The sequence below is a fragment of the Oikopleura dioica genome, chromosome XSR, assembly GCF_907165135.1.
Source record: "Oikopleura dioica chromosome XSR, OKI2018_I68_1.0, whole genome shotgun sequence".
NCBI classification, from domain to species: Eukaryota; Metazoa; Chordata; class Appendicularia; order Copelata; family Oikopleuridae; genus Oikopleura; species Oikopleura dioica.
In genome coordinates this window covers 5,428,152-5,455,176 of record NC_137294.1, presented here as the reverse complement: position 1 = coordinate 5,455,176, position 27,025 = coordinate 5,428,152, and the positions used below count along the sequence as shown (strand labels likewise).

The following is a 27,025-nucleotide window of genomic DNA, read 5'->3' as shown; positions in this document are numbered from 1 at the left end:
CAAATACCGATTGTAAAAAAGGATAAAGATGCCAATGAAAATGAAGAAGGCGAAGAACAAGATCAAGCGTTCGAGCAGCGAGTCTATTCTTGGGACCACGATCGAATCGAACGTCTCGCCCAGCCAAGGCACGTAAAAAAGCGACGAGACGATGTTGATCAAAAGCGAATAGAAATGCGCTTGAAGAAGCCGAACTCTGGAAAAGTAGAGAGTCCGAAGCCAATCATGACAATTACAAGTCAAACCACTGTTGTCCAAAGAAAATCTTGCCAGAACCAGTCAACAAGCCATCAGACGACGAACAAAGTGATCACACGAGCATCACATTCTGACACTTCCGCCTCTACTTGCTCTTCAAGCACGCGAAATCATGAAGAACAGCGACTGCCTAAAAAAGCAAACACGCGAAGTCGCAGGCCACCGCCAAAAAGTGCTGCGAACGAGTACCAACAGCAGAAGACGAGGTAAGTTAATTTTAAAACGCAGAATACGCTCGTGTAAGCCAGATCTCGTATAGGCCGGATGATTGCTATTCGTACTATGGTCGGTTAAGCAATAATATGGTCAATCTGAACTTGTGTCCACTTCCACCCCGTCGAGCGCGGCTGCCTACTGACATACCTCACGCGTTGCGCAATCTTTGCGATCCCAACAGAGTTGCCCAGCTCTTAAAAATTTACAAAGAATCCATAAAGTATGACACTTACCAGTTATTCTCTTCCATGTTATCACCCCATTTATCATACCTTCACATCGATGAGGGGTCATCTTTGCGCAGTGTTGCCTCGTTTTTTAGCAATACAGTTTCCTTCTAGTGGGCACAAGGTTCAAATTGACCCCTCGATGTCTTCCGAAATAAAGAACTTTTTCAGACCTACCTCTTCGCGATCTGAGTATGTCCCAACGCAGTCAGAATACCGTCTTGCCCAGAAAGAAATCGCTGCTGATGTCATGCACACGCTTGGTAAGCATAAGTCGCTTAGAAATGAGCCCGCATATTGAGAGAAATGAAGCTGATACTTGTTGCATTCAGACGAGCATCGGATTCGCAATGCGCCGTCTATTCGTTACTCAAGCTCCAACCCAGTGATTCCATCAAGAACGACCCCAAGAAAGACACCACGCGAGCGTCAATCAAATTGCGTCGAACAGAAGATCCTGTATCCTCTACGATTCACCGAGAAACGCTACAAAAATCCTCAACAGAGTCCGAACAAAAAAGACTACTGGAAATACCAGGTTCGTAGTTGGTTTATATAATTCTGGTGGAACGTTTACTAGGAAAAGAGAAAAAATATCAGGAAAACTAAGCCCCTTAACTTGCCAGGTGACAAGCACAAACACAGTAGAATCTACAGTGATTTTTAAAGGTTTTATATAGACCGGATTCTATATAAGCACTGGAGATATTAAATTTACCGGTGAATGAAAAAGTGTAAACCGGAATCCGGAAGCACCAGACAATGACGATGATTAAACTTATTCCTTGAACTTCCATGAGAAATATATTTTTAGTTATCGAGTTCTTCAACCCAAGCTATAGATGGCCGCGAAGTTACCAGAGACCTAATCCGCGCAAAAACAACTCTCAGCAAAGTAAGAATCGTTCCAGGGCCCGTTGAACTTATCATTTTAGTTATCTATTCCAAAATACTGGCCAAATCCAAACCCTCCTTCTACCCAGCCCACTCACAGGCTACCAGTCATCGTTGATTTCTCGCAATGTAAAAAGCGCTTGAAAACAATCGACAATTTTGAGCTTTTGATTTTCAAAATGATTAAATTAAATTCAACTCTAATTCAACTCTGGATAATTCTAAATTACAAATAGGATCCCTCCGGGTTATAGAATGATTTGCAACTGCAGCTGTTGAATTTTTCGTAAAATTAATTTCAGGCGTCGTTATTCCGACCCGTCTACGCACTAGACACCAACAACAAAGTAATCATCGGTGACCAGTCTTTGGCGCAGCTACCTGTGATCATGCCCCTTCGTTGCTCGCAGCGCGGTCGAGCGGTACAAACAGAGCGAATCTTCAGCGCTGCCATCACTACTGACAACCAAGCAGACAACGTCCCAATGCGGGGCGAGGTCCGCAAGGGGATTCCTGGTGAGCCTCTCTCTTTCTCGCCCTAACAGTAGCTATAAACTTCTTTAGATAAAACCGCGCGAGTTCACAAAGCAAAGCCTTACTGTATAAAGATTCCACTCTCCCTGGCGCCCAGACACTACCATCCATCAGCGACGTGATGAGAGACAGCTGCGCGAAATCTACAATTTTCTGTTCTCCTTTCGAACCATAAGTTATAATAGTAATATATATTCTAATTCAAGTTTCTTTCTTCTTCCGAAATGCTGCGCACTGCCAAATTTGTATATAAGTAACAGTAAACAGTCATTTCGGCCGTAAACGGTCGATCGAAAAGGGTGAACTTGCAAAACCTTTTGAACTTCGCAACAAACGTAATTTGGCGCCATAATCTCTTGGGTAGTTTCCATAAATTTTTGCAGGTGTTTTTCGAAAACAACGACGCTTCGTCAATTTTCCACTGCTTTCCTACAACCGCTTTCATTCGAAAACATCGCTTGATAGAGGTAAGCACAATTAGCAGAGATTATTATTTGGGGAATTATTTGTATGGGTTAGAATTTACAGTGTAGATTCCACAACAGCCATATTAATAAAGGCTCTGATTTAGGAAGGTTCTCATCCCCTGGTTAGAAAAATAATGTTAACTTTATTTCAAAATGGTGATACACAGAAAGCTACAGATTCATTAGCAGCTCGAGTTCCAAGAATATCCCCAAATGTACTCGCTGGACCCATTTTGCTTGAGAAAAATGGTTCAGACTTTTCCCAAGAATTTTAAATTCGGAGCGAAGGGCGCTCCGCCAATGAGGCGACGAGTTTCTCAGAGCGCGCGCGATTTGACGCGGCTCGTTGGCGGCCGAATCGAAATATTCGATTTTTCTCCTAGCGCTGTTTTTCCTTTTCGAGAGAAATTTATGAGAAGTTAGACGGAAAATTAAAATTCCTGCTTTTTTCTAGAACACGTGTTTTTTACTGAGGACCGTCGCGAGAGTGAATCAGTTCGGATCCGACCGGAAACCGAAATAGCACGGCAAGGTGATTTTTATGCTTTTTGATATATCATTGTTGTTATTTGTTTATATATAGTTTTTAACAATCTGACCATTTTCTTTTAGATGTCGACTAATGCGGCGATAATTCAGAGCTGCCGGACGAAGACGAGCAAAATCATTGCGGATCTTCGCGAGTTCGAGAAGTCCTGCACCGGCTCAGCGGCTCTGAACGCGTGTAAGGCGATCAAGTGCTACGACAATGCCACGAAGTTTCTCTCTTACATAATGGAGGAACTGCAGTCGGTCAGAGCCGATCCAGTCGAGAAGGTAGCGAAAGGCGCCGTCTTCATCCGACTGTGCCAACCGCTCCTCCAATCAGCCGGCCTCGAGGATGCCGTGGTAGGCGAGCAACTAGTCGAGGCTGGAATAAGTAAGTCTCTAAAATTTAGAGTCTAAATACTCTTGTCATCTGTAACGCAATGATTTTAGGGTTCGTGAGGCCGCTGATCGGCTCCGCTAGACAGAAAGTAGATCTGATCGAAAGACCCACACCGGAGCAAGAAGATGAGGCCGACGAGACACTGCAGAATACGGAAGTTGCGATCCCCGTCCCTTCTGCAGCTGAGTTTTGCTCGACTGCGCAAAAGGCGAAGAGAGATATCGATGCACCAGAGCCTCTCATTAGCCCGATCCAGAAACTGGACTGGAGCGCAGACATCGACGAGACTCCTTCGCGAACGACGCGCTCCACAGTGCTGCAGAACACGCTCCAGAAAACTGTGAGTAGTCCAGCACTGCCTGCACGGACGACTAGAGCATCAAAACGCGAATTCAACATGACACCCGTGCAGAGCCATGAAAAACGACTGAAGAAAGCGGCAAGTGCTACGCAATTGTAAGTTTTGCTTCTGTTTCCAAACAAGTAACTGATCACTAATAGGAGCCAGAGTAAGTCGTCAAAAAGCGCAAAAGCACCTCCATTGTCAAAGGCACCTCAAAAACTGCGACTGAGATCTCCCTCTCCTTCTCAATCATCGCTTTTCTCTTCAAAGGTAATTTTATTTTCTACTGCTTCTTTTTAACAAGAAATTCCAGGCGGGAACCTCTGGTTCGAGCAGCTCATTATTCGCGTCCAAAGACTCGCCAAAGAAGCCCCAAACTCGAACAAACTCTGCTAAAGAGAAGTTTGAGATAAAAAAGAAACAGGATGCGGAGAGGATGAAAAAGAAACAGGAGGAACAAAAAGAAGAGCGAGAGAAGCGAAAGCGCGAAAAAGAGGCAAAGATGCAACGGTAAGAAGCTATTTCATTTTTCCGCTTGTAAGTTGAGTATTCTAGCGCCAAAGAGCGACGAGAGGAGGATGAGAAACGCCGTAAAGAAGAGCTGATCAAAAAGCAGGAAAACAAAAAACCTGTTCCTTCTCTCAAGTCAGTGCGCGCAGGGCAATCAAAGTAAGTTTCTTCAATTACCTAAGATGTAAAGCTAACCACTTTTCAGGAAACAGAAGACGACTTCTGTCTCGAGCGAGGAGCCAATGTCGATGGACTCCGTTCCCTCAAAAGACAACATCGAAGCTTCAAAATTCGATAAGCCCAGACTGGTAAGAAGATTCGTCTTTTTGATCGCTCGCTAAAATGAATTTTAGGTAGTCGAGGATTCACCAATGGAGGCAACTTTCGTGGTGACAAAACCCAAGTCCCAAATGACGCAGTTGCCGATGCCCAGCGTGAAGCTCTTCACTCCAGGGGGAGGTTCCAATGTCTCGTCAGACTTTCCTCCTGTCAATGCTGAATCATACGAGGTATATAATTACTCATAGAAGCGGTATCTAAATCTGTTCGAAAGATGACGCCGAAGAACACAGACAAGTCGACCGCGAATAAGACGGCGGAAGATTACGGCCTCGACGACTTGTCCAGCGGGGATGAAACTGATGACGACGAAAATCCTCGAAAAAAGGTTCCCGCTTGGGCACTCAAGGAAGCGCTCAAAAACCGCCTTAAATTGCAGTATTGGGAGACTGTCCCAACCGTCGACATCTTCACGGTAGTTTCTCAAAGTTGAAATTCGTTTCTATTATTTGCCTTTCAGAGCTGCTACGCTCATCCTGATCGTCTGGTGGACATGCGAGAGTTGCTCGGCCAGCAGCTCAAGCACAAGCCCAACCGACTGAACAGAATCAATCAGCGTCGCGAGACTTCTGTTTGGAACACGCCCATGCGCAATCCGGCCCCAGTTCTCGACAGGTAGTCTCACTTTTACTCTTCCATGATTCCTAACTATAAACTTTTAGAACTCTCAACTTGGACCAGTCGTGCATGCCGTTCGAGCCGCCCAACGCACCCTGAATTCACATCTCACCCATTCCATATTCACACTTTCACATTCTTTTTACCATATTTCTCACTGCCACTTCACACATACACAAATCTCACAAAACCCTTTAAACCTGTACACAAAGCATCACCAAATATATAATAATATATTATATGACAGTACTCAATCGTCGCGCTGCTATTTTACCAATGCTAGCGACGATGTTCTTCTTTCCTAATTCTTGCAGTTGCACTTTAATATAAAATCGCAGGAAGCTTCAATAACACTAGACTGATTTTAAAATGTCCTCGCTGTCCGGAGAATTTCTATGAAAATGAATTTTGAGGTTTGTTTACGTATTCTATTGTTTGAATGGATAGTTATCGATTCGAAATTTCATGATTTAGAAGGAGTCCGTAGTGCAAAAGCCTGCAGTAAGAATAGTCATTGAAAATGGGAGAATAGAGGATCCAATTGAAAGGATGACTCATTCGCAAGTTAAAATTAGCGGCGTGAAAAAGGCGGGTCCGTAGTAGCCCTTTTTACGCGTTGGACGGCTGCCAGGAGGATGGACGAGCTCTTGGAGCATTTTTTCTTTTCAAACTTGGTGAAACTGGCTGTGATTGGCCGACAGCGCCGCGGGCTACCCGTGGCTTGACGCCATCAGGCGACGGGCCAATCAGCGCCGGCTTGGCGCGCGGCTCGAGCAACGAATTTTTGAGTCGTTTTGTTTTTTTTCGACGCGTGTTTTGAGTCGACAGAGATCTTCCGGACGATGTCCTCCTGACTCAGAGAAGAAGCAAAAGAAGCGGCGATTGAAGACGATGACTAGCGGGGTGCGACTCAGAAATTACATTTACAAAGAAGCGCTTCTCCGGGTGGCGCTTCTTCTTGGATTTCTTCTTACAGGCAAGTTATTCATCATTTATCTTAAAAATTTACCGTGGAAAAAATTCTTTCCAAATATCGAGCAAACATTTTGAAGTGAACTAAAGTGTTAAAGTTGTTGGCGAGCAACAATGAATCGCGACGATAATTTTTTGATTGATTTTTTTTTTCAGAATGGGCGGTTCCGTTTTTCCGCATTATCCAAGACGAAGAATGGTGGCTCTACAAATTCCCCACTAAGACGATGAGCCAGGACCTGCTCCCGACCTCGACCCTTTTCACTCTTGTCGTCCTTTGCCCACTGCTGGTCATCTGCGGCCGCTATCTGAAAAACAAGAAATCCCAGAAGTATGGCGAAACCGCCCGTCTTGACCTCATCGCCGGCATTCTTTCCGCTTCTCTAAGTAAGTTCCTGAAAACATGATCGACTCTGAATTTTGATTATCAGCGATGGGAATGAACGGAATCGCCACCAATCTAATCAAGAACAAATACGGCCGCCCTCGTCCCGACTTCTTTTTCCGCTGCTTTCCCGATGGGAATCCACCTGCTGGCCAGCCCAATCCGTACAATTTGGAATGCACGGGCAATTACGAGGACATCATCGAGGGACGCAAGTCCTTTCCGTCTGGCCATTCAAGCTTTTTGTTCTCTTTCTGCGTTTGGATCTCGCTCTATCTTGCCGGCAAACTTAGGTAATTAACATTTACCTTCTAATCTGTCATTATGCGTTTGCTCAGAGTTGGCAATTCCATTTCCGAAAGTGGCCGCCTTCCAAAGACGGAAAATCTAATAATCTGCCTGACGCTTCCATTGTTGGCGATTCTGAACGCGATCGGGCGAACTTGCGATTACAAGCATCATTGGCAAGATGTCACAGTTGGCTCCTGTCTCGGCACAGTAATGGCCTACATTGGCTACCGCCAGTTTTACCCGTCGCTCAAGGATCGAAGATCTGCAGTATCTTATGAACGGGTGACTTTTGAGCCAACTCAATTTAAAATAGCAGCGAGGATTGGGCCCTACTCGAAGCATTGCCCTTTCTAGGAGTCCTTTAGACCCCACGGCGCGACCAAACAAATTAATAATCAATACGATTTTTTCCGGAGAGAAGTTATCTCTTATCTACGCATCGACCATTTAATTCGACGAAAGGCGGGAAATATCGGTCAGACACATTCTTTGAAAATTGCCGATTGACCTTATTTTGTGTTTAACAGTTGAAAGGAATCAGAGTTCTTAAGGGCATTTGAAAGTTAACGTGGCACTCGTGTCCGCAAGTGTTCCTTGAGAGTGTCTCTAGTCACCCGCGCTTCTTAGATGGAACAAAAGGCACTCAACAACGATGAAAACCAGATTTACGATTTGGGCAAGCTCTCCGTCGAGACATCCTCTATCTAGACTCAAAGCGCGTTGAATTAGCTTCTTTATTATTTATACACACTAATTTATTTTACGATAAATTTCGTTGAGAATTTCGGGGCTGATATTATTTCCCTCAGAGCTCGTTTCGAAAAGATGTTTAAGAATATTGTTTTATTCTTCACATGTACCCTACTCAACCGGTGCCACTCTAGTTCCTCATTCAGTTCATTTGTCAATCTCTGCTACTCAAATTTGCAAAAGACTAAATCTATTAGTTCTAGCGCTTGAACTCGAAAATCTTAAATTGAGACTGTTTACGGAGCCCAATCAATAATACTAGCTTCTCTTTGAGTCTAAAAATGGCGATTTTCTCTGTCCTAAAGTTAGTAATCAATGAGAAACATAGAAGATATTCGCTCAAAGTCCTTTCTATACTAAAATCATTCCCTCGTCTTTTTAATCCCCTCTCTCTAAGGGTTTACGGTCGTTCATTGAACGACGTTCAAAAAATCGCGTTTTTAGATTTTGCGAAAAAGAAGCGCTCGCATACTAGTAGCTTTAGTCTTAAAATTGACCTTCAATTCAAGAACCCTTGTCTGATATTTAAATTTTCCTCTTCAGATAAATTTGAACGTAGATAGCGATTATGCCCACCCGAAAGACGGGAGACCCGGTGGTGGTTTATGTCGAGAGAGACGATGGTCGCAAAGGCGAGTACCGAAACGGGTCGGTCATCAAGCTCGTTCGCGGCTACGGCTACGAAGTCATGACCGTCGACGATAATGGTGAACAGAAGCAAGGTAACTCTCATTATCAAGTCTATCATGAAATTCCGAAAAATTGCGAATGGTTCATATTAAATTAATTTTTAGGGACCTTCACTTTTGCCCATGTGAAAGCGATTGGTTCCCGAAATCGATCCCGCTCACGTGGACGAAAGAGCACAGTCAACGTCCAAACAGTCAAACCGGTCAAGCGAGAGGAGTCCCCTTCCCCAGAACGTGAGGAGAAACCCACCGTTCGAAAGTCACGTGCCCGCGCCACCTCAAAGAAGCAAACACCATCTGCTGACATGAATCCGGTTGATTATGCCTGGGCGAATGTGGCCGGAGAAGCTGAAGGACGAGCTCGTATCCGTCGATCGCGAAGCCGATCTCGAGGTCGAAGACGAGACGATGTTCCCATCGAAGTAGAACTCCTTCAGGACAGCTACAGAGTAAGACTTTCTCGAGTCATCTATGTCTCAATTTTCTATTTCAGCGAAAGTCGACTAGGATCGCGAAGAAAAAAGAAGCAGAAGCACCAGTTAAAGCCGAACCGGTCCCAGTCGAACAGTTCTCAGCAGACGAAGACGATCAGGAACAGTCGACTGCTCCTGCCACACAATCTTGCCCATGGTTCGAGAAGTATGCCAACCCCTTTTGCAAGTTTATTGGAACGCTTCTTACGGTAATTTTACGAGTTTAGCAACATATCAGCAGAAAAATATTTCAGATTTACGTCGCCCCAGCTCTTTTCGTGTGGACATTTTATTGCTTCTACGCCTTTAAAACGTTCAATGTCCAAGAGCAGAGCACCCAAATGGCAGGCGCCCTCCTCATTGCTGTCGGCTCTGTCTTGGTAAGCATCAATATCTTTTTCTTTCCGCAAATCGTTATTTTAGCACTTGAAGCCACGATTTAAAAATCAGCAATTTTTCCTCGCCACCATTATCGCCATTGTCTCTGCCGCTGTCTTTGCCCTGCCAGCTAACTTCGTGAACGAAAACTCCAGCGCCATTGGCGAAACTGCCCTCCTCTTTATTTCAGCCTACAGCCTTGTGGGAAACTCTGCCAATTCGGGTAAGAAACGAGTAATGAATCGTCGATTTGAGATGTTCTTTAGACTTCAAACTCTCGTTCTCTTGGCTCCACAACTACCTCCAGTCATTCATGTTCGACAACTCTAAGATCTGCGCGGTAAGTCATACTTGATGGTATCATGTTCATAGCTTACGTTTCCCTTTAGCGAGGATTTGCTCGTGCTGGAGAAATAATCACTTTGATCCTGATCATGCCCTCCCTCGCCGCCTGGAACACCGACAATCTGGCCCTCTTTGCAGCTGCGCTTCTGAATGTGCTCCTGACCAGCTATAAAGTTATGACTGAAGCTGATTACTCCACCAAAATCCAAGGCAATGGCTTCATGTGGGCATTTTACCACGTGATCTATCTACCTTTCCTGGCCACCATCCCCATCCTTTCTAACCTCTCCAACACAGTGGTCGTTATCGATCCTGCGACAGCCGTCGTTGCCGCCGCTTTTGCGCTCCTCTCTGGCAAGCTCGCGACGGAAGGCAACTTCATTCAATCCAATATCTCCTCCCTCATTGCTACGGTCACATTAGCTTACACCACTATCAGCTGCCCATTCTTTTTGTTAGTTCCCTTTTTAAACGTCGTCTTCAGCTGGCACTAGATTTTAAATTAGCTTTAACACTGTTTTTTTTAGGTTGGCCCATCATTTGTCCATTATAGGCTCTTAACTGGTAAGAGATAGGACCATATGAACAATAGTAAACTTGTAGAGGAGGGTTTGGAGGTGGTGCAGAGGGGGTTGAGAATTTCCAGAGGTCACGTGGTTATGACGTAACAGGGGCCCAAAGTTGGGAAAGTCGTAAATTGAGAATTTAAGGTCATGGGGCCATTATAATTTAACATTTTAAATGAAAAATAAGTCATGTGACATCGATGACTCATTGATGGTCCTCCGGAGGATACAGCTGGTGGAAGAACTTTGCTGGAAGACCAACACAAATTTTAATTTTCTAAAAAATAATATTCATTCATATGTTAGATTTTATCATGTGACTAAAGCTAACATTCCAGAGGTCCTCCGGAGGACTCAACTACTGGAAGAAATTTGCTGGAAGAACAAAAATTCTTTTTCTTTTTTAAATTTTAGGGGCTTGACGGCCCTTCGGGCCGTTTCAGCCCCGTTCCTTGATTTTTAAATTTAAGGGGCTTGACGGCCCTTCGGGCCGTTTCAGCCCCGTTCCTTGATTTTAAATTTAAGGGCTTGACGGCCCTTCGGGCCGTTTCAGCCCCGTTCCTTGATTTTAAATTTAAGGAGCTTGACGGCCCTTCGGGCCGTTTCAGCCGTTCCTTGATTTTTAAATTTAAGGGGCTTGACGGCCCTTCGGGCCGTTTCAGCCCCGTTCCTTGATTTTTAAATTTAAGGGGCTTGACGGCCCTTCGGGCCGTTTCAGCCCCGTTCCTTGATTTTTAAATTTAAGGGCTTGACGGCCCTTCGGGCCGTTTCAGCCCCGTTCCTTGATTTTTAAATTTAAGGGGCTTGACGGCCCTTCGGGCCGTTTCAGCCCCGTTCCTTGATTTTAATTTAAGGGGCTTGACGGCCCTTCGGGCCGTTTAAGCCCCGTTCCTTGATTTTTAAATTTAAGGGGCTTGACGGCCCTTCGGGCCGTTTCAGCCCCGTTCCTTGATTTTTAAATTTAAGGGGCTTGACGGCCCTTCGGGCCGTTTCAGCCCCGTTCCTTGATTTTAAATTTAAGGGCTTGACGGCCCTTCGGGCCGTTTCAGCCCCGTTCCTTGATTTTTAAATTTAAGGGCTTGACGGCCCTTCGGGCCGTTTCAGCCCCGTTCCTTGATTTTTAAATTTAAGGGGCTTGACGGCCCTTCGGGCCGTTTCAGCCCCGTTCCTTGATTTTAATTTAAGGGGCTTGACGGCCCTTCGGGCCGTTTCAGCCCCGTTCCTTGATTTTTAATTTAAGGGGCTTGACGGCCCTTCGGGCCGTTTCAGCCCCGTTCCTTGATTTTTAATTTAAGGGGCTTGACGGCCCTTCGGGCCGTTTCAGCCCCGTTCCTTGATTTTTAATTTAAGGGGCTTGACGGCCCTTCGGGCCGTTTCAGCCCCGTTCCTTGATTTTTAATTTAAGGGGCTTGACGGCCCTTCGGGCCGTTTCAGCCCCGTTCCTTGATTTTTAATTTAAGGGGCTTGACGGCCCTTCGGGCCGTTTCAGCCCCGTTCCTTGATTTTTTAATTTAAGGGGCTTGACGGCCCTTCGGGCCGTTTCAGCCCCGTTCCTTGATTTTAAATTTAAGGGCTTGACGGCCCTTCGGGCCGTTTCAGCCCCGTTCCTTGATTTTTAAATTTAAGGGGCTTGACGGCCCTTCGGGCCGTTTCAGCCCCGTTCCTTGATTTTTAAATTTAAGGGGCTTGACGGCCCTTCGGGCCGTTTCAGCCCCGTTCCTTGATTTTTAAATTTAAGGGGCTTGACGGCCCTTCGGGCCGTTTCAGCCCCGTTCCTTGATTTTTAAATTTAAGGGCTTGACGGCCCTTCGGGCCGTTTCAGCCCCGTTCCTTGATTTTTAAATTTAAGGGGCTTGACGGCCCTTCGGGCCGTTTCAGCCCCGTTCCTTGATTTTTAAATTTAAGGGGCTTGACAAAGGCTGGGAAATCTGAGTTGATCATTCTCAGTTTCGTCCCCAACCCCACCCACACCCATGCATATAAAAATTCAGGTTATCCCTTGTTTCTTGCTTAATTATGGTTTTCATTTTTTATATTTTTTTTTGTCTTCCACCATTTGTTTTCAAGGAAAAAGTCCTACGGAGGACTTCTGTGACGTCAGATTAAGTCACATGACAAAAATTCTAATTTTTGCAATTGTTAATTGTTATACAAAAGAAAATTTTTTTTGTCTTCCAGGAACGGTCTTCCACCAGGTGAGTCCTCCGGAAGAGCTATGATGACTCATCTAAGTCACATGATTAATAATTAATAAAAACTATAAATATAAGGTTCATATGGCCTAAAATTCTCCAATTCCGACTTTACCAACTTTACCCCCATATTACGTAATAACCACGTGACCTCTAGAATTTCTAAACCCCCTCTGCACCACCTCCAAACCCTCCTCTACAAGTTTACTATTGATCATATAGTCCTATCTCTTACCAGTTAAGAGCCTATAAAGGACAAATGATGGGCCAACCTAAAAAAAACAGTGTTTTTACTAAATTAAAGTGATCTTTTACCGAATCATATTTCTGAACAAAGTTCCAACTTGAACCCCATTCCAGTCACAGTGACTACGGATCAACTTTCTGTTTTTTTTTTATTTTTTGTCTCATATGAGTTCCCCACTTATTAGCGCAGTAACTTGCAAATCTGAAATCCGTCATATTGCCATCGCGACAAAGATTTCATGGTCCATGGATTTTGTCTTTTCTGCGGGACGATTTGACGGCTTCCAGATTAAATGGATACTCCTTGACCTGTTCACATTGCTGTGCTTCAACGTGGCGTTCGACGACGTCCCGTCCGATTCAGTTCAGGGAGCGGAGGTGATCAAACACCCGGGCCAGGCCGAGCGTGCACAAACTAACTCCCTTGTTTTCTATCATTCGAATTTTACTGCGCACTTGCTGGCCCGAATGGCTGATTTGCTCTGCCACACTAACAAGCTCTTTCCCTCCATGTACTACTGCCAGTTTCAGGTTTTTGTAGCTAGATAACCTCTGGCCTCAGAAAATCACGTATTGCCTCGCCTTGTTCACATTGGAGTTCACCTCTTCCTCGAGTTTTCCAATGCTGTCAATAAACACACAATTTTTTTATTCAAAGCGGAGAGCATAAAATATGTTTTTCGGAGACTTCTCTTGTGTTCTTATAATAATGCAGGTAATCCTTTGCATCCTTTCTTTTGAGCATTTGATATTTATTCATGGCAATTGTGATTGAAAAATCTTCGATCGCCGAGGGCTTTTGCTGTCTTCCTCCTGAAAATACCAAGACGCGGTTTTTGACCGCTTCGATTACGTAGCCTAGTTGGTTTATCGAAATAACTTTTTCTTTCGTTTTATAAGCCCTTGCAATCGACCACATCTAACATTTTCAAAACAATCAAACAAAGAGGTACCTAATTCTCATGTGCTCATTATACATTATAACTCCGATTGTCTACTGATGACCCTTGCAAGACAAAGAGCATTTTTATCATATTTTCTCGAGCATGTTCAAACACAGGAAGTACTGAATTGAGGCGTGTCGCCGCGATTAGGTTGTAGCGAACCGCGATATTCAATTAATAAAATATTCGTCCGTTACTCAACGTCGTATTACCACGGTTTTACGAAGAGGGAACCACTTTTACACCACTTTTGGTTAGGCACAGTCTCGAGATCGCCCCGCTCCACGGAAATTCTACTTGATTTCCGAAAATTCCTCACATTCTCATGAAATGACGGACTCTTTTCGGCGTTAACGTGAACTAAACTTTATTTATCTGTCATCCAGCCAGCGTATAGAAGAACTTTGCAAGGTTACATGCTTTGGGCACAATTATTATCTAGTTGAAAACAGAAAAAATAATACTCAGAAGAAACTTATTAGTTTAAGAGCGTAAGTAGTATTTGTAACCCGAAAATGAAGTTATGAAAACAAAAAAGACGTGCATTTGATGTATTTCCTAGGACAATGATGAAATAGAGACGCGTTACAATTTTCAGCGCAGAAAAAGTTTATTCACCATGCCTTGTGCTTGAAGTCGTCGTAAATACAGATTCCGAGGTAAACGAGAAGACCCAGGGCTGAATAAACTTCGTCAAAAGTGTCTAATTTGAGGGCTGATGAGAGCGGCTCATCTGTGCACGTCAACTCGATTCACTCTTTTGGGAACGATCTTTCGCCGAAAACGACTCAACCCCCAATCAAAATAATGAGGATGAGGCAAGACTTGAAAAGCCGGAAAGAGTGACTTCATTGAGCGCCGATCGAAACTTCATCCAATTTCTGAATATTTCTTCGATTACAGTTTTGTACCTAAGAGCGCCAGAAAAAGACTCGTGATCGATGATTTTCCTTCCTCTTCGCTGCGTTCCTCATTCACAGAATTCATCAAATTATGAGATTGTCAAATTTCTGTTGTTCATTGAGATTTTTGAGTAATAATCGTCGTTATCAATTGGTCTCTTCCCCACGTGTCTGGGGCTCGTTTCTGTTTCTTTGTGGCAGTGAGTACGTGTTGGCATGTTTATGCTTCTGGATTGAGCGGATCATGAGCCGTTCTAGCGGATTACAACTTTTCATGGAATATCCAACTCTCGCCCATTTTCCCAACAAATCAACTTACAAACACTTATGGATCAGGCATGTGAGGCTTTCCAAGATCTCTTCAAGCTGCTTTTTGTTTATGATTTTGGTTCACACATGCATTTTTCTGCTCTCTCTGAATTCCATTTACGGTAACAGCGATCTGGAAGCAAATGCAAGATTTAGCTGGAACCCTGACGAGAGTTCCGAGAAGCATCTTAACTATTTTCGATGGTTATCAGGTGGTCTGGTCTTGTGTGTCTTTCGCCGCCCAACGGAATGCGAGTGAGATGTTGCATTTTCAGCGCTAGAACCGCCATCTCCACCACTATGCTCGGATGCCTTTCTCTGAAGCAGCATCTTGGTAGCGGGGCGATGGAATTTCCGACACGTCTCAGGGGAAATTTTTTAAGAAATCTTTCAATGCGCACATCCGTCAGTTATGAGCAAAAATAGATGAAACGTTGTGATTATGAACGCACCTCCCAGAAAGTATTCCAGAATTCGGAACCCAGATGCGATGAGTACAAATCATTTTTTAAAAATATATAAAGGAAATATTATTGTTGCGCTTTGTCTTGTTTTCAGCTGTAGTTCGCAAAACAAACTGCGAACAACATACTTTTTATGAGATTTTTCGTGGTCGTGAAAAGTGGCACTTCTGTAGTAATTCGATTTTGTGAATTGTGCCAGTGCATTTCGGAAAGTGTAGTGCTTGAGTATTGTTTTGATTTGGACTGAGCGGGAGTCGTGGCGCCTTATCACTTTTTGTCGTGGATGCATAACGGCAGGCGCATAGTAAATCGGCTTTGAAATATTGGCAAATGCTGTACTCCGCTGCTCCACCAAACCGCCTCCTCCAAGTCTCAATTTGTTTTACACACAGTTTAACTATGCATAATCGAAATAGCCCGCCTATGTCGTATGCAAACCCATGACGCGCAGATTTTTTGTAAAGCAGTTAATTATGCAATTTCCAAGTTGGATACTCGCCACTCTGAGATGGGAAGATCGTTTCCCATCAGGCTAATCGAAACCTTGCGCAGAATCATGAAACTTCTAAATGATTTCATTTGCTGGAGAAATCTTAGTTATCAAATATCATTTATATTAGTATACATCGTAGTGCGGCCTCAAAATTCAGCTCCCTGGAACCGGTTAGGGTTTGCACTTAGATATATCTCCCTGACTTTTTTAAATATAAAAGGCGGTTCTACTGTTTAGGAGTTGTATATCACCATAATAATCTTCAATTACCAGCAGCACGTTTAATGACAATTAAACTCAGTAAGTAAAGTGACGACTGTACTATAAGCGATAATGAGTGCTTGATGCTGATAAGAGATCTATTCAAAGGTTTTTCAAATGTTGAAATTTATTCATTTGAATCGATCGAGAGTTTTTTGAAAGCTGGGTTCAAGCTTGCTTGTTTGATATTTACAAGCAAGAAAATACTGAAGATGTTCGTGACTTGAAACTGATAAAAAAATTGTCCGATTTTAGGAAAGTGCGAGGGCAGTAGTAAGTACTCACGGCGCAAAAGAAAGACGCCACCTGGCGGCGCGAGAAACGCGCGCACATGCGCAACTTTCTGGCGATGATCCTAGCTTCTGACAATTTTACCGACTCTTGGGAACAAACTTGCGAACTATTTTTACTTACTTTTTTAAACACTTTTGTGAGGTTTCAAAAACATAGAGATTTTTACATTTCCTTCGATCGCGGAAGAAGAATTTCTTTGAGAACACAGTGAGTTTTTACAGTTTTTCTTTGCATGGAAAAAAAATAGTTTTAAATTTAAATATTGCTTAATAAAAATTACTTATGCAACAATTTCGTTGCTTTATAGATGCCAATAAGCAAGAGATAATGGTAATTGAGCTTTCGAGTCTTCAGCAATGACTGTGCATTAAATAGGTGTCGAAATAAAATCTATTATTTAGCCAATAACATTGTCTCGAAAATAGAAGAATCAATTAGACCGCGCTTGAAAGATATTTTCACGCTTTTCTTGTTAACTCAAAATATGTAAACACAACTGCCTTCAATTACCACCACTCAATATCAACGAATAACACTGTAAAATAATTATTGCAATTAGTGGCGTAAAACGTGTGTACATTTCTCTCCAAAGCAGAAGGTGCCGCAAATCTGGGCCACTTCCCATGCTGATATGCGCTAACGTTCCCTATCGCTAAGTACTCTTCAGCGCAGCTTTTTTGTTATCACTCAATCACTTTCGCATAAATAGCGGTAGAATGCACGTCTTTTGCTCTTTATTTTTCTATCAGTTTTGCTAATTTTGACTATAAGCTACAGTTACGCATCTAAAGAAAAAAAGGAAAGAGGGAAGGCGAATTGAATTTGAGTGCGGACCGCGCGGTTAAATTTCGCGCCAATCTGGTTTGAATAGAGTTGCTGGCCCAGCCCTGCGCGTGTGTGCTGGACACTTCGCACCGATTGCGTGAAATCGACGCGGGAAAGTGCCTCCTCGCCAAAACTGGAGACGACGCCTCATCCCATACCTGTTTAGAACTTGGCACGGAGGATCTTCGTGGCTAACGTCTGTATCCCCATTTGGGGGTAATCAATATGTTTTTTTTTTAACGCGATGATACTCCATGAACAGCTAAAAGTTGGCCACCTTTCTTAAAATAGCCTTTTTCTCTTATCATAAAAACATTTTTGTTCTAAGAGGATTTTTTGATCTTGTCCTCAAAATTTTTTCTCATATAATGAAAAACTGATAAGGCGGTTAAAAAATCCTTCCGTAAAATTATCAGTAAGAATGAAGAGTTGCGGTCGGGAAAACTAGCGAGCGAGTTCCGCTTCCCTGAAGTCACCAGTCCCTATTCAGCTCGCAAGTGGGCTTGTACGGAAGAGACAACTCATAAGTTGCTTGTCATTTAGCGGCAGTAGTCCGAATGGAGTTAGATGCAAACTCTGCAACCAAATACCTTGTTCTGGATTTTCTAAAATCCAAGCAACACGTGGAGCACCTATTCCTACTTTCCCTTCGCCGACCATGCTCATAACATGACCCGCTTGTTCTAATAAGCCGCAATGTTACAAAAATTTTTGCCCAAGAAACCAGAGTTATTATTTCATTACGAGTCAAAAAAGCGAGCCGCGATCAAACTAACCAGAACCTTGGATTATTTGAATTCAAACTAATTTTACATTCAATTTGGACCTAAAGCGTTAATTTGTTTCAAATTTCAAAATTGTCTCTATTCAAGAAGAGAGTTTTCTGAGCCTTTTTTTCTTCACTGATAAAATCCTTGTAGTTAAATTTGCGATAAAAGGGTGGTAAAAGCGCGTCTCATGAATTCTAAATCCTCATTGTTTGACACTTGCTCCTTGCGGAGACATCTACCCTAGAAGGAGTCGTGTTAATTTTGGTGACGTTATCTCCAAATAGTCCTATCAGGCGCGATAAGAATACTCTTCTGCAAGCCACCTGGAAGAGCCCGAGCTGGGCATCGTTTCCAGGTGCACAAAGCTCGACTAAAGCGCCCATTTCAACGAGCGGGATCATCGCGTCTCAAAAATCAAATCTAATTTATAGAAATTTTAGAAGCGCTGACTTTGCAAAAGAAACTTCTTTAGCTATTAAAAAAATCGAAATAGAAATTAAATGAATTTAGGAGGAAGAATGGTTTCTATCACAGAAGAGAGCACCGTCGGTCGACGAATCGTGACAGCAGCGGAGTACGACCGATGGAAGGCTGTTAACGACGAGATCCACGTCGATGTGAAGTGCTCGGCCGAAGAAGTGATCGTCACATTAGAAGGAGCGCTCCCAAACACGCCTTTTCACCTGAAAGATCCTGGCTGCCGCCTTGAGCCGATCTCGCGAAATGCCCAGCAGATTCAGGTACCATTTCGCAACAGAGAAGCGTATTAATGACCTAGACAAGGGCACTCGTCAATAACAAAGTAGCTTGCTCAAAATTGCCAGCGCAAAGACAAAGTGGGGAAAATACACTTCTAGTTAATGCGTGTTTACTCGCTGGAACCAATCGAACCAGATAATCAGCCAAAATTACCAGAAACATTCCGCCGCGAGACTTCTTTTTCGGGCAATGTCAAGGTCCGCAATCTTTGAAAATGCAAGTTAAATTTCAGAATCTAGGTCCTAGATTCTAGGATCGTCAAAATTCTTTCGCTAAATATTCATGATAAGAATTGAAAAGGACTGAAATTATCTATCGACTGTAGATCTACTTATTTCAAATCCAAAGTTACCCTGACTTAGTGGAATCGAGTGATTGATATATAAATACATTGCGCTGGTTACGTTTAATTCCAAAGCTCGAAGCTTCTTATTGAACGTTATGTTTTGCGTTTCAAACCAAGAATAAATAGAGATGACCAGTCTCAGAAGATAACGTGATTCGCCTGAAAATGAAATTCGCTTGGCTCATTTGAATGTTAATTTTAAGTGAGCATTTTTGGCATTGCTTCTGGAAGTCTTCTTGTGCTTCTAAAGACGGTTGACGCGATTGGTTCCTTTTTATAATCTGCTTTGTCGGTAATCCATCGACTTAGATTGTTGCCATTTTAAATACGCCTTTCTGTTTTCTTTTTGCTCAGATTTCATCTTTTACGAAAATGGTGGACTCTCAATTCCGAGATAATCACCATTGCGATTATCACTCATTACGTATAAGAACATATACAGTCGACCCGAGACTAACCGAAAATCTAATTCAGATTCGCCCTCCGACTGCTTGCGGAAGTTCGCTGACCATCAACTCCACTCATCTTGTTTTGATGAACGAAATCGTCCAGCCCATTGCCACAGCTCTAGGTAGTGGTCAAAACGCAACACGAATCACAGGACATTCTAATTTCTACTCGGAAAGTGGGGGAAAGGGGATAATTTCTTGGCGATCTAAAATCGAAATGATCGATATAAATTTTTAAAATCCTCTTAAACTTTATCTCCGAATTTTAGTTCTTTCGCTGTGCAAAGTGATAAGACACACTTGAAAGTGATCCGAGATACACGTACGGGCGGCCCTTACGAGACTTTATCGGTGTCGCAATTACATAATTATGCAAATCGATCACAAACGCGAGTGCTTGATTTCTCAAGCATGTAGTTTTTGCCCCACTTTCTCCATTTACAGCGCCCCATTAAACGTAACGCAAGGACAAAAAAATAAAAGGCTTTCTAAGTAGAATTTGTTTAAAGCTGCCGAAAAAGCCTCGCGCTAAAATTATCCTCCCGTTTCTCGAACAGGGCCGTTTAGTTTGGCAATCATCAAAATAAGCTATCAAAATGAAAGTCGAATTTTTTCTTTCAAAAAGTAAATTTAGCTCCATTCAGAGAAGCCCCACATCAAGTCGTTAATCAGAAGTGAATATTTACATCATTAAAGTATAATTTAAGCTTGCGCGTTGCTTCTGATTAGAAATCAAAATCAGGCGCTGGAAAAATACGTGTTCTTGGCTTTTGCGCCTGTCTGGGATGGTCGCGAGTTTTTGCTCTGCGGCGGCTCTAGATTTTCTAATTTGTCTTTTTATGAAAAAAAATTTTGATTCTGAGAAAATATTCTGCGGCCTTTCCGTCGCCAGGGAGAAAGCGGATGATATTACGTGGCCAAACCTGATTTCGACTCCTGAAAAGAGGAGCAAATTCTATTAATCAGCCTCAGTCGGCTAATTTCGTTCGCCCCAGACCTTTTGGGGCCGATTTTGAAGAATTATCTGAAAAAGTTGTTAATTGCTATTTATGAATAATTTCCTTGAAAATATGACGAGTTCGCCTTCCAACCTCGCGAATGGCGCGTAAACAAGCCTCGCTTGAGATTGTAGATTTTTACAAGAAAGTGGTATTACAACCACGTGTCAAAAATGTTCCCAGCTATTTACTTGATTATACGCGGAATTATTTTACGCGGTAGCATTTTTGAACATAAATGATTCTCGCGCTTCTCACTGCATTCAAAACGAGGAGTTATTTTGTGAATAGAACATTTGACCGAGAACAGGTTCTCTAGGCTTCACAGAAATTTAAAGAAATTAGGGGTAACACATGGACTCTTAAAGTTTTCTATGCAATTCATACATTTTGCGGGTTTTCGGATGGTCTTTCGGGTTTCGATTTTGCTTAGGTAATGTTTAATTCAGGTTAGTTATGGCATGTAAATGAAATGTTAACTTCTCAATACACGTGGTCGGTTGAACCGACCACGGCGACTTTGAGCCGCCGTAATTTCTCTTGTGATAATTCATTTGACCTGATTTTTGAAATGTGAGCTGAGATCACTAAAACGAACCACTTTGTGAAATTTTGGAAGTTTTCTCAAAAGTGGTGGCGTTTTGCACTGGATTTATCTTTCACTCTCCAGCCGTAAATCCAAAAAGTGTTTTGCAAAATCAATTGTAAATCTTGATAGGTGAGTGTTCAAGCTTTCCATCGATATGTATAGTAACTTTTTTGCTTGCCGGAAACGCAAGTTAGAGCTTAAAGTCTTGAGCGCACTTTATCACACTCCGAATTTTGCGCGCCGCGCGGGGCTGAATAATGCATTGTGGTCCCCTCACCCGACCCCGTGTTTTGAGCGCTTAGTCGCGCGCCCGTGTATTGAGAAGTTAAATTATTCCTGAAAGAACCTCACTTCTATAGTGCTAGTTCTAGGACTACTCGCAGAAATGGCCACTTGAACACAAGCGTATGGCTCTTTGTCTAAATACCAATCTAACAAGTCTCTGCTTGGGATTATCGAAAGGCCCGTTTTGACCAGCAATAAAAGCACCCGAGGTGTTCTCTGGACGAATAGGATGCATCTTCAACGAAGACGAACTGCGTACCTCGCTCTACTATGATTCTCCATCCATCCCGGTAAGTCAAACCTTTTATGCCTGCTTTGGCAACTAAGCGTTATCATTCTTTTCTGGAGACTCGCGATAAATACGAAAAAGGCGGCTCCTCGATTTATAGCCGACTATCTAGCGTTTTTTCTGCGAGGCGGTCTAATCAACCGCGGACTCCTTATCTAATGAAATTGGAACGCAATGAACACCCTTGATCACGGCCTAGCTCTGACAAAGGTACTTGATCACCGTCCGAGATATTATTTCTTGCTCACCTAAGTTCATTCATTGCCTTGACTCACTTTTCAAAACGCTAGAACATCCTTTAGCGACTACTATTCTAACGCATTAATCTTTCCCTTGCCCAAGCGTCCGGACTGGTTATCAACCTGACGGGCTTTTATCGCTTTCTGGAGCAGCCCAAGAGAACTTTTCGTTTTCATGAGCCTCGAATAAGCGTCCTGTGAACCTATTTTTACGTTTTCTCTTGATTTATTTTGAGGGCGAGAGCCTTCTTCTCGTATTCATCCGTAGACACACGGTTACGGTACTCTTCACATTGCAAGACACTTTTCCAACGTGCAACACATCCTATGTGCTAATTACGGCCTTGAATCTGTGATTTGCGGCTGTGCGCTTTGCAATGTGGCACCAGTCGAAACCATTAAAAGACGCCCGAGCTCTGGAATTATATAGTAGCAGGGGAATCAGACCTTCCAAATTTACTTCTTTTCGCAAGAAACATAATGCATTTTCACGTGTAGATTGAAGGGCCGATTTACAATGAGAATTTCTAAACTCGTTCTTGATCTCTTCTCCTTTCTTTTTCTTTTTTTTTTATTGTAGTCGAACAATCAACATCCACGTTTTGCGAATATTGCTCTCGTTCCTAGCAGCATTATCCAATATGGCTAAATTGACGTCTATAATTTCTGTGGCGGTGGCAGCGGACAGTTCTCAATCAGATTTTTTTCTCCGCTCTACTCAATTTAGTTCTATTTGCGTTTACAAAGAAATTCTACAACCTGCGACACAAATACCATTTCCCATGCTATTTCAAGAGCTTTTAAAATGTTCATATCGTTATCAGAAAGGGAGGAGAATTCAAAGTGCTTTTCTGTATAAAAGAGTAGATCTCTTTTTCGCTTTTGACAAGTTCCTAATCTGAAGGAAGACTTCTGATCTCTTCAAATCCCTTCGCCACATGGCTTACGGTAGTGGTGTCGGGTATTAATTGAGCTTTGATTTAACGCGGTTGTAGTCATCGACACCAGTAAGCGAGCGATAATAATGGAGCAGCGGGATTATATGATTAAAATCCAGCTCAGCTCCGTTACGTACCTCTTTTTTCATATTATTTTGTCGATTCAAAAGCGTTCTACAAACTCGTCGGAAATATGAATTTCCTGTTCGGCCACGTTCGCAATTAAGCTATAAGTGATCGAGTAAGCATTGTGTAAGTACTGGCAGAGTACTCAAAATACGGAACAACTTGCGCAAATGAAGAGAGTTTCAATTTCTCACAATTTTCTCGCAATTAAGTTTTTAGTGCGTCAAAGTCGACCCCACCTCCGGATATTTGACTCTTCTTTTAGATGCTGAACGATGCAATGGAGGGCCGAACATGGGAGCCCATCGAGACTTATGGGTAAAGGTTACTAAACTAAGAGTCGCTTTAATTGGATTATGCACAGTTGGTAGTGCACCTATTCCCACAAGTGGAAATCTCATTTAACAAGAGAAATCTTTCTAACCTCGCTCGAGCATTTTTTGTTGCTCGCATTGCGGTTGCATAAACGAATCATTTGCAACACCTAAGCTACACCTCTAAGCTACCCAAAGTCATACCGTTGTTGAACAATCTGACTCACTTTCAAACAAACACTACTTGCCTCATTTTGAAACTATAAGGTTCCGCAGACAGAAAAACCTTAATATCGAATTTCTGTACTGAGCACAAAATTGTATTCGAAAAAGATCTGTAATGACGACGCACGTTTTTGATTCGAAATTCGCGAGTTCTAATCTCGCCGAGGGTGAATTACGAAGGCTTAGAGAGCCATAGTCAGTATTTTTGTTCAGCGGTGTTCGCGTCTATGGCCAGGAGCATATCAGTGGCACCTTAGTTGATATTTACTCGGAGCCCAATAGTGGCCAGCTTGTCTCACCGGCGGTTGGCTCATGTTGTCACCAACGCGTTACGCTTCGTTAGATTTTAGATCGAAACTCAAAACGAATTTTCGCGGAAATAAGCCTCTTTTGGATTGCCTTCTTAAATCTAAAATTGTCAACATTAAATTTGTCAATGAAAATCGCCACGTTTAAAGTAACCTCAAAAAGCGGAGTCGGAAAAGACTTGATCTGGGCCCGGATGGACATCTTCAAAGATCGCCCCTTTGGAAACAGATTCGAATCGCTGCCTACTCTTCAAACGAACGAGAAGCTACATATTGGACTGGAGGTAAATGCAGTGTACGGAAACAAAGTTCTTCTGGCAGAACACATGTTCGCGGATTCTAGACCCTCTAATCTCTAGTTGGGTATCCCTCCATCCCCCGATCCGTTAATCTGCGGTGCGAATCCGGACATCGAGTAGCTAGAATCATCTCTTTGATAACCTGAAGAAGTGTGTGCGATTTTAAAGCGCTTGTATTCGAGCTCGAGACTCACGTTAAAACTTCTAGTTGATGCGAGCGCCTACAGAAGAAGCCTATCTCTTTGTTGATAGATGCTGGGCTGTGCCGAACGATTATTCTGACTTGCGACTTGATCTCGTCTCCGGAGGATGCATGGATGACTCTCTAAGGTAAAATCCGAGAGCAGATCATTAAAAGGGTTGAGGTTCATGCTAATTATTAAAGGGCACTCGGGAGAGTTCCATAATGCGCCGCAGCTTTTACGTTCTTTTTTAGGAAAGAAGGGATCGAGTTTTCCGTAGTCGATAATGGCGAGTCGAATAGAGTGCACTTTTCCATTCCTGTTTTCAAATTCGTCGGCTCAGAACATGTCTATCTCCAATGCCAGGTAAATGAGTCAACTTGAAAGAAATAAAGTGTTTAAAAAGAAAATGGGTGATTATTTTGGTCAGCTAACACGAGTTATCCGTTAGGATTTAATGCGCTGTAAAGGCGACAATGTGGTGATGCATATTTAGGTGAAAGCCTGTCTGAGGCGGACATGTTTGCCCTCATGCGGCCACGAAAAGGTAGTTAACGAGTACGAAGAATTCCTACTCTATGAGCAGCTAAACGGCACCGAGATCGTTTACGACGATGAGTGGGAAGAACTGATGGAAGAAAATGGCCCACAGCTCAAAGCGGCGAATTCTGCTCCACTAATGAACAATTTGCCCCAGTTCTCTCAACTCTCTAGGTCAGATACTACGTCATTCGTCGTTAGAGATCAACGATAGAATACATTTCTGTTCGTCACTGGTTTAATAGCTGTTTAACAACCATTCTAGTGTTCATATTCTCATCCACGAAGTCGAAGAAGCCCCGGAAATTATTATTGACCGGTTAGGTGCGATGATTCTAACAGGAACGGGATTAACATTCACTTGAAAAGAACATTCTCAAGTAAAGCGCTATTTGGCAAATAGCTCCAAGAGATGGAGATAAGTTCCATTTCCAAAATAAGAATAAGCAAATCTTCGAGGACTGCTTCGCTTTTCTCCTGCCAATTTAGGAGTGATAAGGACAGAGACTCCAAAAGCGGTTTCATTGTTAATAAAATAAAACCATATCTCAAGTAGCATCACTCGAAAGATGACCCTAACGGATTTCGCAGTTACCTGAACGTAAATATTAATGCTCAGTAGATAGCAATTCCAAGACCCTTTCTTTGCTCGATAAATAAATCCCTTAACAGTACTTGTTGTGTTGGTGATATTCTTTATCGTGATTGTGTGTCTATTGTTCCAGCGCCGCCGTCGCCAAACCAAGCAGTTTTCAATCTCAACCTAACTGTAAGTACTTCATCGACAGTGTATATTTAAGTTTCCTGCCCAAAAACAAACTACAGAAATATCAAATGAAGGAAGTGCTCGCGAAATTGACTCCCGTAGTAAAGAAGACCTTCGCCAAAATTGTATAAATTAACCTGTAAATAAAAATATAAGAGGATCAAACTAAAATTGATTCTCGCTAACTTATCGACCCTAAACTTGTGAGCTTTTTATAAACATGCATGAGATGTCAAAAAAATGAGTTCCTAGAAAAAACGATCATGATGAAGAAAGAAGTATCTGCTTCCTAGCAGTTATTGGGGGTCCCAATTCGGGACTATGAATAATTTATAGTATAATTTATGATTTATTAAATGGCAATTTTGAAAGTGAAACTTAGAAGTCGCCTTCCTTGAGCTTCAGCGGACTTCCCACATCCGTTTCCCAAATTGGCAATGAAATGGCTTTGGAAGCGATTATAATAATATATTCACAAAATTATATAAGTCAGACTTTCCCGCAATGAAGAAAACGCGATTTGAATTCTTGGGCTATGTAAGTGGGAAAGTGGGGCGAATCGGAAATTCAAAACCGCATTTTTGTAAATTCCGATTTTGAAAAAGTCGATTTTAGAAGGAGCACTTTCAATCTTTGGGAATACTAATGATTCTCTTTATAAATCTTGTTGCTTCATTCATAAGAACTCCTGAAGAGATTACATCTGCAATCCTGGGCTAGACTTTTGACTAGCAAAAGTGAACACACGAACGATAAAGGGTATCTCTTTCTGGAGGAAGCGGATTAGAGAGGCCGTGGTGCTGGATATCACACATGCTTATCATGTGGACGTCTCAACTTCGCAGAACGCCACACGTAACTTCTTTTAACCTTCTTCTGATTCACTCAATACAACACCTTCAATATACAACTAAAAGCAAACTCTCAACGGCTTAATGGCAAAGGGTCATTTCTAAACTGGGATTCTGTGGTAACTTGAGCTCTAGGTTCACTTATTACAAACTGTCATAACTGCTTGACAAAGGCGAGCCTTGCTTTCATCAAGATTTGGGGGAACTTTCGGCTAGGAGGCATTAGTTATAAATCAAAAATCTGTCGATTACAGTCTTTATTGAAAACTTTGTCTCGTCGCGAAATTCTTGAAATAACAAGTTTTCAAACAACAATCTTTGGTTACACTCGCCGAGGGGCGGACCCACGAGATCGATTTTCGAAAAAAATCGCGAGTATCCGGCGCTGGCGCTCGATCTCCTCAACTTGAGACGCCAGGAGTTTCAATCCCCTACTTTCCCGTGCACGCTTGTCTTCGTTTATTTTTCATGATAAGGAGTGAGTGATCGATCCAAGTCCGCATTTCTTGGATAACAACGAAAAAACGCCAATTTTCACAAACGATTTCAAGATTAACAGGTCCCTAAGAAAGAGAGAGTCAAACAATATTCAGAGCTAAAGAAAAGAGGTATGGAATTGAATTATTTTTAGTATATAGA

At 42.7% G+C, this 27,025-nt stretch overlaps 5 protein-coding genes across 6 annotated transcripts in view; all 5 read left to right on the top strand.

Annotated features, from left to right (window-relative positions):
- Window positions 1–10,629, top strand: part of LOC145706788 (uncharacterized) — a 50,042-nt gene extending 39,413 nt beyond the window's left edge. The window contains exons 2-9 of one of the 2 annotated variants that reach the window (XR_014134710.1): window positions 8,276–8,454; window positions 8,527–8,870; window positions 8,915–9,103; window positions 9,149–9,274; window positions 9,318–9,495; window positions 9,539–9,612; window positions 9,662–10,374; window positions 10,524–10,629. Coding sequence is in view for 1 of the 2 variants with exons in the window: in XM_081784233.1 (XP_081640359.1) it covers window positions 8,301–8,454; window positions 8,527–8,870; window positions 8,915–9,103; window positions 9,149–9,274; window positions 9,318–9,495; window positions 9,539–9,612; window positions 9,662–10,111 (1,515 nt within the window). In the remaining variant the exon portion in view is untranslated. Of the gene's footprint in view, window positions 1–8,275; window positions 8,455–8,526; window positions 8,871–8,914; window positions 9,104–9,148; window positions 9,275–9,317; window positions 9,496–9,538; window positions 9,613–9,661 lie in introns of both variants that reach the window. The other variant, XM_081784233.1, reaches the window with a different exon arrangement.
- On the top strand, window positions 5–2,334 carry LOC145706791 (uncharacterized). The gene is made up of 7 exons (XM_081784236.1): window positions 5–464; window positions 518–694; window positions 873–964; window positions 1,034–1,239; window positions 1,516–1,596; window positions 1,898–2,111; window positions 2,160–2,334. The coding sequence occupies exons 1-7, from the start codon at window positions 175–177 to the stop codon at window positions 2,249–2,251; spliced, it is 1,152 nt and encodes a 383-aa protein (XP_081640362.1). The 5' UTR covers window positions 5–174; the 3' UTR covers window positions 2,252–2,334.
- On the top strand, window positions 2,454–5,555 carry LOC145706786 (uncharacterized). The gene is made up of 11 exons (XM_081784230.1): window positions 2,454–2,596; window positions 3,209–3,515; window positions 3,575–3,980; window positions 4,026–4,137; window positions 4,181–4,377; window positions 4,423–4,536; window positions 4,583–4,685; window positions 4,731–4,886; window positions 4,931–5,131; window positions 5,177–5,331; window positions 5,379–5,555. Exons 2-11 carry the CDS (start codon window positions 3,209–3,211, stop codon window positions 5,431–5,433), a joined length of 1,806 nt encoding a protein of 601 aa, XP_081640356.1. The 5' UTR covers window positions 2,454–2,596; the 3' UTR covers window positions 5,434–5,555.
- On the top strand, window positions 6,077–8,243 carry LOC145706794 (phospholipid phosphatase 5-like). The gene is made up of 5 exons (XM_081784240.1): window positions 6,077–6,310; window positions 6,463–6,693; window positions 6,738–6,984; window positions 7,030–7,258; window positions 7,610–8,243. Exons 1-5 carry the CDS (start codon window positions 6,226–6,228, stop codon window positions 7,688–7,690), a joined length of 873 nt encoding a protein of 290 aa, XP_081640366.1. The 5' UTR covers window positions 6,077–6,225; the 3' UTR covers window positions 7,691–8,243.
- Window positions 10,630–16,360: 5,731 nt separating the features above from the next.
- LOC145707716 (pancreatic secretory granule membrane major glycoprotein GP2-like) lies at window positions 16,361–25,721 on the top strand. The gene is made up of 11 exons (XM_081785282.1): window positions 16,361–16,495; window positions 18,394–18,623; window positions 19,463–19,559; window positions 21,511–21,599; window positions 23,167–23,219; window positions 23,912–24,032; window positions 24,256–24,377; window positions 24,484–24,595; window positions 24,726–24,943; window positions 25,035–25,111; window positions 25,442–25,721. Exons 2-11 carry the CDS (start codon window positions 18,402–18,404, stop codon window positions 25,534–25,536), a joined length of 1,206 nt encoding a protein of 401 aa, XP_081641408.1. The 5' UTR covers window positions 16,361–16,495; window positions 18,394–18,401; the 3' UTR covers window positions 25,537–25,721.
- Window positions 25,722–27,025: the final 1,304 nt, after the last annotated feature.